Consider the following 10,978-nt stretch of genomic DNA (forward strand, 5'->3'; position numbering starts at 1 on the left):
TTGTCTTCTTTTTTTTTTGGAATAAAAGATGCTGTCTTTAGGATATCAGTTTAATATCTCAAGCTATATGAAAATACATGAACTCATCATACATCTCATTGCAGTTTGAGAGACTTGGCTGTGCATAATGTCCACTATACTTGACTACATCAAATCACAATTTCAGAAGTGATTCATTGTATGTGAAGAATTGGAAATATTTCCGAAAAATTATGAATGCAAGTCTATCAGAAACAAATATTTTTGCTCCTCTCATTTTAAAGTCTTACTCATTCAGCAGTTAACAAATGAACTTTAGAAGTGTTTATTCTGATGAAATTCAGCCTGACAATTCAAAGTTCTGCTGGTAGATTGAATCCTTTGATAGGATGTTAGAAGTCAGATTGTCAAATACACTGGAGTTTGTCAGCATTGGACTGTTTTATGTAGATTTAGACTTAAAATAATTGTACATTCAAAATAGCAGCAATTTTAATTTAGAAGATCGACAGATGTAAATTGCTCAGACCCCTGTATAACTAGAATAGTTATGAAAATAGAATGGGCCTTACAGAAAAGTCAAATGAATGAAAAGTGAGCACAACTACGGAGATACGAAATAGGAAGCAAAGTATGTAATTTGAGTAAAATAGATACTATACAAACTTCAATTCAAAGTTCAGTAGCACCACCCGAGAGGTGGGGAAGAAATTCCAGACACATCAAATGCAATTTCCAGCTGGTCAGTCTTTCTCCTCTCCTTATCATCCCTTTCCCCTGCTAATCTTTTAAGTACAGTAAGAAGTCTTACAACACCAGGTTAAAGTCCAACAGGTTTGTTTCAAACACGAGCTTTCGGAGCACGGCTCCTTCTTCAGGTGAATGGAAAGGCTTGTTCCAGAAATGTTTATATAGACACAGTCAGAGATGCCCCGGAATGCGAGCACCTGCAGGCAATCAAATCATCAAAGATGCAGAGAGAGAGGTAACTCCAGGTTAAAGAGGTGTGAATTGTCCCAAGCCAGTTCAGTCGGTAGGCCTCTGCAAGTCCAGGCTTGTTGGTGGGGGCCGAATGTAATGCGACATGAATCCCAGATCCCGGTTGAGTCCGCATTCATGCGTGCGGAACTTAGCTATAAGTTTTTGCTCAGCAATTTTGCGTTGTCGTGTCTCCTGAAGGCCTCCTTGTAGAATGCTGACCCGGAGATCAGAGGCTGAATGTCCTTGACTGCTGAAGTGTTCCCCAACTGGAAGGGAACAGTCCTGCCTGTTGATAGTCGCACGATGCCCGTTTATTCGTTGTCGCAGTGTCTGCATGGTCTCGCCAATGTACCACGCTTCGGGACATCCTTTCCTGCAGCGTATGAGGTAGACTACATTGGTCGAGTCTAAGTTTTAAGTGTTTCACAAAAATGTATGTGTGGGATCATGCAGTTATTTTTACTTAAAACACTATTTCCAAACCAAAATTGCTCAGTACTCAAGTTAATTCCTTTTTGGGATCAAACTCAAGAATGCTTTACTCTTCCTACCAATATTTGAATCAAAACATTTTTAAACAATTAAGTTTTAGTCAAAAGAACTTTTAATACAGAAAAGCTCAATTATTCTCAATTGTATAATTTTTCAGAGCTTCAAATCTATGCCATTTTAAAAGTTACTGACTGTAGATACCAAAAGTCACCGAAGTGCAACTTTGGAGTAGTGTTATTGTCCAGACCATTGCTATTAGGTAAAAAAAATCTTTTATGTTTAAAGGTTAGCTGTTCTACCACACACAATGGAGAAAAGCTTGTGTAGCTTGACTTAAAGGAGTTAAATGCTTCATTTACAACCAAAAGGCTTTTAAAAGTTAAAAGTTAATTATTGGCATGTTTACAGCATTTTCCAGCAATTCTACATTTGTAAAGGAGGGCATTGTGATACACAAAATAAGTACTGGAATAGCCTAGCTGTTTGAAAACTAGATTCCAATAAAATGTATTGCAAGATAAATCAGAACAGCAGGATGTTTTCTTCAAAATAATCTTTAAAAAACGTGTTGAAGCAGTTTAGAAATCAAAGTTGAAATTTTGACAGTGGTTTATAACTCCTTTAACTCAGCTTCACATTGATAAAATGTGTTATGCCAAAAAAAGCCACCAGTACTTTTGCATAAACACCAATTTTTACTTCTCCATTCCATAGGTACAATACATGGGAAGGAAAAAAAAGTCCAAAAGTAAAGTAACAAAGTTTTGACTTAGTTGGCAAGGGTTTCGTGCTTTACTTGGACAATAAGCAAAATGTTTACTGTACACACTTTGTGTACATCACATGGAACATTACATCAAAGCATTAATAAAGTACAAGACAACATCTTACATTTTCGTACACCAAGATTTACAGTAATCTGCAATTTCTGGTATAAGCTAGGTAACAGATCATATCCAACAATGTAATTCTTGTGCACTGTTGAAAATTACTCATTTATTTTTTATATAAACAAAGTTTAATATAAAAACAAAAAGCAAAGTCCTTCAGAATTGCCAAATTAAAAAAAAAGTTTAGATTAAAAAATACAAACTTAACCTAGAACTGAGACTGAACAGTTTACTTGATACCATCTTTTAAGGGTGAAGAAAAGAGGCAGTTTTTAAAAAATAACTTATTGAAACAGAACTCAATTTAGAGTTTCAACTTGCTTCTTTCGGATATACAATTATGAAAATGCAGGCACACTACTTTTTAAACTAGTACCAAGTTTTGTCAAACTCAAATGGTTTATGTTACCAACGGCCAATTCAGACAGGTACCAAATCACGAACTACATACATTGGATATGACCCTCATTTTGTTAAGCAATTTTTCAATCATCATGTAATGTACTATTGGAGAGTCATCAACAGAAATTCTAACTTTTTGCTGCTGGATATTGGTGTGAACAAGGTTCCAATGAAACATTAGGAACAAATTTCCTTCATCAAAAAAAATGAATTAATGTTGAAATGCATTACTATTTTAAAAAGTTAAGCAACTTAATGATTTAGATACTACAGCAGATTCAAACTGTAGCTGTCTAAAACATAAGTTACATGTCACAGAACAGGAAGCATCCGATTTTCTCTGGTGCTTGGCGCTTTGGGTCAATAAAAGGCTTTCAGTCAGTGACATCCAGTGTTTGTCCTAAAGTGTTTGAGTTAGCCGGTTTGATGAGAGAATCACCATCAATTTCTTGTTTCACACATACAGCAATTGGTCCATTTCCTGTTCTTGGTATGTCTACATTTTGTTGGTCCAGCTCAGACAATAGTTTTAAGATATTAAGAGCAGCCATATCATGACAGGACTCAACATCTTTTCCAATTCCGTGACTGATCAGAGGAGTTTGAGAGGAACAGTTTATCAGAGACACATACTCATTTTTATTATTTTTTGGAAAATCCTTATATTCAACCTGTAATCCTTGAACACTAGCCAAAAAGTCCAACTGTTCTGAAGGTCTGGTAAGGGTGCTTTGTGGCTTGCGGGCTGCAGGATTATTTTTCAAAATTGCTTCTGCAGTTAAGGACGTTCCACCATATAGGAGTTCTCTTGCTATCATTGCGGTGACAGTAGCCATGGCTGGATTTGCTGCAGGCCTGTTGAAATCTTTGGTATGATGCCCTTGATTGACACCAACAGCCTGTGCTACCTCAGGAACCATAGGAAGGATTCCTGCAGGTAGTTGCTGGTGGCTGGGATAAGGCATTTGAAACTCATCTTCTAGACGCATGCTCCCATCTTTAACTGTTGCACTATCTTCTACAGAGGAACCAGGCTCGAAAAAGGTCACTTTCCGCCCTTTAACAGGATCTTTCACTGTTGGCTTTTCTTCAGTTTTCAAAGCTGGTTTAGGTGGCTGAGGCTGGGGAACTTTAAAACCTAAAAGCTCCAACATTTTCTCAGCTGCATTTCGCTTGGCAACTTTCTTATTTGGGCCCATTCCCTCTCCTACTTGACCACCAACTTTAACCCGCATAACAAACTCTCTGAGGCGAGGAAGGCCTCGTTCTACCATTAATGTATATTCAGGCTCCTTTTCTTTTTTTGCTTGCTGAATTTGAGCTAGACGGCTGATTGGATTCATTCCTTGCCCATACTCTGGACTTGTCTTCACTATTGATTTAGTTTTCTTTTTTATGCGTGGTTTCACTTTTTCTACAATTGGAAGCTGTGGAAGTTTCTTCAGTTCCTCCAGAACAGCAATTGCGGCAGCTTTCTTGGAAATTTTCTTACTTTTACCTTCTCCTTCAGCTGAAAATTCTCCAACCATTACTTTAGTTACAAAACTTTTCATGTGAGGAGGGCCACTTTCTTTTATTACTTCAAAGTTCACAGGCATATTTCTTTTCAGTGCAATCTCAAAAACTTGGCTTATTTCGGATTTATTGAGATCATCATCATCTGGTTCTTTTCCATTAACGGTTGGTAACTTGGATGGCAGGGTTTCATTTTGCAAGGCTTTGAGTGCTTTAGCAGCTGCATCATGTTTAGCAGCCTGTCTTGATCTTCCTTTTCCCTGGAACTGCTGATTTCCAATTACAAGTTCTACTTGGTAAGTGACTGGTCCAACAGGAGGGAAAGGGTAAAAGTACCTTTGAGGGTAAGCATTATTTCTCAGCATATTGTAGCCCAGCCTTAACCCAGGGTAAGGATCAATTGGTCTGTAGGTTGGTTTCTTTCCCATTTTCATACACAAGGCATTCAATTCTACTGTTGGAGTAACACTGTGTGGGGGACGAGGTGGTGGTTTTGGGAGACTGGTTTCCACTAAGGCCTTTGCAGCTGCTGCATGCTGAGCCTTCTTAATGCTGCTTCCTTCAGCTTCCCAGTGCTGGTCACCAAGTGCCAACTGCACTGTAAAAACCTTGGCATGAGCTGGACCAAGTTCATTTAAAAGTTTGTATTCTGGCTGAATCTTGTTGAAACGGGCTAACTCATTCACAAGACACATAGGGGTTTTCTCTTTGGGGTTTGCCATGTTTGAAGGAACTGCAGTTGCGGTGGTGGAAGTGGCAGACATGGAAGGTAAAGCTGAGCTTTGAATGGGCCTACTAGCACTTTCTGATGCCAAAGGGCCAATTCCGGAAGGAATGCCCTGGCCAACAGTGCTACCCATAAGAGGCTGCGATAGACTGGAGGGCGAGTTATGAACCTGAATCTGAGACATTTCACACTTCCAACTCAAACTTTTAAGAAGATTAGGTTACAGGAAGATTCCACAGAGGCGCTGGTTTAAGATCAGAAATATGCTGTAGCAGGATATATCTCCTTTCTTCAAAAAAAAGGGGCGGTAAACTCGATGCCGAATTTCTGAAGAAACAAATCAATCCATTCGCTCCCGAAGCAGGAAAGAGGAGCCGCTTCCCGCTGCCGTCACACGGCAAACACTAAAGAGAATCGGACGAACCGGCGGCGGAACCAACCTTAACCCCTGTCATTGTCTTCTTGATGAAGCTCGTGTCGACTCAGTTGGGTGCGTACACGTTAACTAGTATAACCGGTGCCCCATCCGGGGCTCCGCTGACCATGACATACCGTCCTCCTGGGTCCGTAACCGCCTTTGTCGCCCTAAACATTGTCCTCTTGCCGATCAGTATCGCCACCCACCTGGCCCTAGTCCCATTCTAGGAATGGTAGGTTTGTCTCACCCAGCCCTTTCTTACCCGCAGTCGGTCCTGCTCTCTCAGGTGCATCTCTTAGAGGAAGAATATGTCGGCTCTCATATTTCTTGGTGGGTGAGGACTCTGGATCTCTTCACTGGGCCGTTCTGTCCCCTTACGTTCCAAGTGACTATCCTGGTGGGGGGCCTCTGCCCCCTCGTTCCTGTGGGATTAGCCATACTTACCTGGTGGACGTGCCCCTGCCCTCCGGGGTTTCCCTTTGTTAGGGAGCCGTCCAGGATCGCCGCTGTCGCTGCTCTCTCCACGCTGTCGGGTCCCTGCTCTCCGGGGTTTCCCTCTGTTAAGGGGCCGTCCAGGATGGCCGCTGTCGCTGCTCTCTCCATGCGGTTGGGTCCCTGCGCTCCGGGGTTTCCCTTTGTCCAGGGGGCACCTGACATGGCCGCCCTCTGTCTGTCTGCCACGCGGGTAGTCCCCTGCACTCTGGGGTCTCCCTTCGTTCAGAGACCGTACTGGGTGGGTGCTGGCAGCGATTCCTTGTTTCGAGCCCTTGGTTGTGGCACTTTGTAGCCCTATTCCTTTTCTAGCCTTGTTTGTCCCTCCTTCCCTGCATCCCCCCTCCTTGGTCTCTCCCTCCCTGTGTACCCCACGCCCCGGTCTCTCCCTTTCCCCCCCTCTCCCGTATACCCCTCCTTTGTCCCTCTTTCCCCTGTTCCTGTCCCCATTTGCTCTCCCGACTCTGTTGCGTGGTCCCCCCACCCCCTGCTTGGTGCCTTCCCCCCTGTTGGGGGTGCGCTGAGGCCCTGCTTTGTTGCATGCCCCCGGCGCTAGCTTTCCTGCTAGTGCGGTGACCCCCCTCTTGGGATTACTGTCTCGCTTCTCCCCTGCCCGGCCTCTGCGGTTTTCTGGCCGCTCTTCCCCCATCCTACCCTGCACTCCTCTCGCTTGCTCTCCCTTCTCCGCTACTCTTGTTTCCTCGAGCTGGGGCCTGATCTCCCACCTGAAGCAGACCCTCGGGTAGTGGTTTGCTTTTTGTTCAGGGTGCACACGCCGTGGTGGGGGCGGGGGAGCCTGGCGTTGCCTCCTTCCCCCCCCCCCCCCCTCCGTCGGCGTGTTGTCGCCCCTTGCCAGGGTCCCCTTATTTCTACCCTAGCAGCTGGTTTTCCAGCCCGTATTCCTCGACAAACGTGTTTGCTTCAGCGGGGGTGTAAAGAATTCTCTTTCTTGGTATGTGACCCAGAGTTTCGCTGGGTACAGCATACCAAAAAGCACGTTGCTCTTGTGAAAAGCTGCTTTTGCTCTATTGAATTCAGCCCGTCTCCTGGCTAGGTCTGTCTCAATGTCCTCGTAAATTCTAAGGAAGTGTCCTTTCCATTTGCAGGTTATGTTTTTCCTGGTCCAGCGCAGGATTGTTGCCCTGTCTTGGTGCAGTTTAGCTGTAACTGCTCTCGGGTGGTCCCCTGCCTTGGGTTTCGGGCGCAGCGACCGATGTGCTCTGCCCATTTCTGGTGGGTTGGGAAAGGTATTCCTCCCCAGTAAGTTGCCCAGCATCTCGGCCACGTATGTCGTGGGGTTTCTACCCTCGATCCCCTCTGGTAGGCCCACTATCCTGACATTTTGCCTTCTCGAGCGGTTTTCCTGATCGTCCACTCTGCCCTTCAGGCTCCCCTGTGTTGTGCCCAGTCTCGCCACCTCCCTCTCCAGGGCTGTGATCCGGTCGCTCATGTCAGTTGCGGCTTTCTCCAGCTCCTTAATGGTTGCTTCTTGGGCTTCCAGTTTCTCCTCTTTGGCTTCCGGTTTCTCCTCTTGGGCTTTCAGTCTCTCCTCTGCTCTGCCCAGGGCGAGCTGCACCTCCGCCAGGGCCTTGGCCATTGCTGTCTGCACTGCGGCCTCTATGTCCGCTCTAGCCTCTGCCTTGTTTTCCTGCTGATGTACCCTCAGCGCCTCGGCAAAGGCTGCCTTCCAGTTCCAGGTCTCCCTGGCCAGAGGGAAAAAGCTCTTGTCTGCCCAGTTCTTTTTGATGCGAACCTTCTGTTCCGCCGCTTCGTGGGCTGATTAGGTCGTCTGAACTGGCTAGCACAGTGCCCCGTAAGCCTTTGGTGCCTCTTCTGCATTTTTTCCACCTTTCTTTCCCCCCTCCCTTCTCTCCTTTATTGGATTGGATTGGATTTGTTTATTGCCACGTGTACCAAGGTACAGTGAAAAGTATTTTTCTGCAAGCAGCTCAACAGATCATTCAGTACATGGAAGAAAAGGGAATTAAACAAAATTCAAGAAAATACATAATAGGGCAACACAAGATATACAATGTAACTACATAAGCATTGGCATCGGATGAAGCATACAGGGTGTAGTGTTAATGAGGTCAGTCAATAAGAGGGTCATTTAGGAGTCTGGTGACAGTGGGGAAGAAGCTGTTTTTGAGTCTGTTCATGTGTGTTCTCAGAATTCTGTATCTCCTGCCCGATGGAAGAAGTTGGAAAAGTGAGTAAGCCGGGTGGGAGGGATCCTTGATTTATGCTACCCGCTTTCCCCCGGCAGCGGGAGGTGTAGATGGAGTCCATGGATGGGAGGCAGGTTTGTGTGATGGACTGGGCGGTATTCACGACTCTCTGAAGTTCCTTGCGGTCCTGGGCCGAGCAGTTGCCATACCAGGCTGTGATGCAGCCCGATAGGATGCTTTCTATAGTGCATCTGTAAAAGTTGGTAAGGGTTAATGTGGACATGCCGAATTTCCTTAGTTTCCTGAGGAAGTATAGGCGCTGTTGTGCTTTCTTGGTGATAGCGTCGCGTGAGTGGACCAGGACAGATTTTTGGTGATGTGCACCCCTAGGAATTTGAAACTGCTAACCATCTCCACCTCAGCCCCGTTGATGCTGACAGGGGTGTGTACAGTACTTTGCTTCCTGAAGTCAATGACCAGCTCTTTAGTTTTGCTGGCATTGAGGGAGAGATTGTTGTCGTTACACCACTCCACCATGTTCTCTATCTCCCTCCTGTATTCTTTTTTTAAATAAAATTGTTTTCAGGAGAATTTGTTTTTCTTTTTTAAAAAAAAAGAAAGGGTGAGGGAAAAAATCTTCCCCCCTCTCTTTAAAAGTTTTCTTTTCAAAGTTTTGTTTATACAAAAGGGGAAATTCATTTTTTTCCCCTTTTCTCTCACTCACACAGGGTCGAGAGAGAGAGAGGCTTCTGGCTGGGAGTCCCTCTTTGTTCCTGCCTCGTGGTGGTCGGGGGGGGGGGGTGGTAAGGTCCTCGCCGCTGGCTTGGTCCTCGCTGCTGGCTCGGTCCCCGCTTTGGTCCCTGCCTTGGTCCGGGCCGCCGCTCGTCGCACCCTGCGTTCTCCTTCCGTGGGGTGCCGGGGGGGGGTCGTCGTTGGTCGTTCCTGCTGGCTCGGTCCCTGCTACGGTCTGGGCCGCCGCTCGTCCTGCCCTGCGCTCTGCTGCCATGCGTGGAGGTGGAGTGGGGGGGGGGGGGGGGGGGGTGGTGGTGCTGCTGGATCGCTCTGCTCCCGAGCGCCCAGTTCTCCCGCTCCCAATTTCGCGGACTTAAAATTTTTTTTAAATTTATAAAACCCGCCAGGAAACCCCCGAAAACCCCCAGATTTTGTGGCCCCGCGGGAGCCTGTTTACTTCGACCGCTCTGTTCACAGACTCCACCGAAAGTCCATACTCGAGGCAACAGTGCTAGCCACCGTGCTGCCCAGAAGTGGTCTTTCTTAAATGGTGAGAGATTGGGAAGTGTTGATGTCCAGAAGGATCAGGACGTCCTTGTTCATAAGTCACTGAACTCTAGCATGCAGGTGAAGTAAACAGTTAGGAATGCAAGTTGTATGTTGGCCTTTATTGGAAGAGGATTTGAGTACAGGAGTAAAGATGTCTTGCTGCAATTTGTCTAGAACCTTGGTGTGACCACACCTAGTGTACCGTGTATCGTTTTGATCCCCTTACTTGAGGATATAATTGCCATAGAGTTAGTGCATTGAAAGTTCACCAGACAGATTCCAGGGATGGTGGAATTGTCCTATGAAGGGTATTGAGTCTCTATGGTCTAGAGTATGCGTGACCAAGAGGCCACTTCATTCAAACATATAAAATTCTGACAGGGAATGACAGAGTAGAGGTTGAAAGGATGTTGCCCCTGGCAGGGGAACCAGGAACCAGGGGACATAGTCGTAGAGTAAGAAGTAGACTATTTAGGACTGACATGAGAAATATCTTCACTCAGAGGGTGGAAAATATTTGGAATCCTCAATACCAGAGGGATGAGGAGGCTCAGTCATTGTATATTCAGGACAGAGTTTGACAGATTTTTAGATAGTAATGGCATACAGGGGTATGGGACAATGTGGAAAAATGGCATTGAGTAAGTTCAGCCATCATCTCTTTGAATGGTGGAGCAGTCCCGAGGGGCCAAATGACCTACAACTGCTCCTCTTTCCTCTGAGCTCAAAATGAGTAATCTCTGCCTTTCTATTTGATAGTGAATAGCTTTGTGAGCTGGTGACAGGATTGAGATCATAATGTTGAATGAGGTATTGGAATTCTCTCATGTTAAGTGTTGGTCTATTGTCCCAACTAAACTAATTCAAAGTACCATGAAGTGCAAAGGGAGCTTCATGGTAGCTATGTCATTTTCATATTTGTAATCTGTTTATTATAAATGAACTCAAGTGAGATAAAACAGACACTCAGCCCTCTGTGGAGCATGAAAGACCCTATCCCCCGTCGATTCATAACATCCTGAGACTTTGAAAATGTTTCTGCAATGAGACCTCAGAAATCACTTGCCTGGTCTGAAACAATAACTGCAGTAGACATGAACTATAGATTTCTCTGGAATATCCAATCAGCAAAGTACTTCAAGGACCCCCTTACAAAGGAGGAGGTAGAGAACAAAAAACATGGCTGTACTGAACACAAGCTGTTTGAATCTGTGCCTTTTCTGTCTCTCTCGCTCTCTTTGAGAGGTACTTTGCAAAGTAACCATCCTAATAAGAGAAACCAACTCCAGCCTCCTTTTCAAAAAAAACTAGGAAATCTGCTCCATACAACACACCAGGGAAGGCAGCTAAATTAAATGGCTGCAGCATGGAACCACTGAATTGAGACCAGATAAGCTAAACTTGGTTACAGCTAAGTGAGGAGTGGTAAGAATGATTCCCGTAGTATCCAAGGCAGACCATAACATGGTTTATTGTGAATTTAGTGAGAATTAAAGCAGTTACTCAGTGTTGGTGCTTAATCATTCACGTGCAGATTGCAAATAAACCGATCTGGCAACCTTTCTTGAGTTAAAAGCAAAAAGGGGTTAATTTTTTCTGAGTTTAAAAGCCCACCTAGTTAACGATATAAAAT

General features: G+C 45.0%; 1 protein-coding gene across 1 annotated transcript; it reads right to left on the bottom strand.

Annotated features, from left to right (window-relative positions):
- Nucleotides 1-1,546: 1,546 nt before the first annotated feature.
- On the bottom strand, nt 1,547-5,410 carry LOC119963119 (double-stranded RNA-binding protein Staufen homolog 1-like). The gene has a single exon (XM_038791736.1). It carries the CDS (start codon nt 5,168-5,170, stop codon nt 3,119-3,121), a length of 2,052 nt encoding a protein of 683 aa, XP_038647664.1. The 5' UTR covers nt 5,171-5,410; the 3' UTR covers nt 1,547-3,118.
- Between the last annotated feature and the right edge of the window lie 5,568 nt (nt 5,411-10,978).

This window comes from Scyliorhinus canicula, chromosome 3, assembly GCF_902713615.1.
Source record: "Scyliorhinus canicula chromosome 3, sScyCan1.1, whole genome shotgun sequence".
In the NCBI taxonomy this organism is placed as follows: domain Eukaryota; kingdom Metazoa; phylum Chordata; class Chondrichthyes; order Carcharhiniformes; family Scyliorhinidae; genus Scyliorhinus; species Scyliorhinus canicula.

Excerpts from the sequence above, each read along its gene's own strand:
- LOC119963119 (XM_038791736.1), bottom strand. The coding sequence starts at position 5,170 with ATGTCTCAGATTCAGGTTCATAACTCGCCCTCCAGTCTATCGCAGCCT.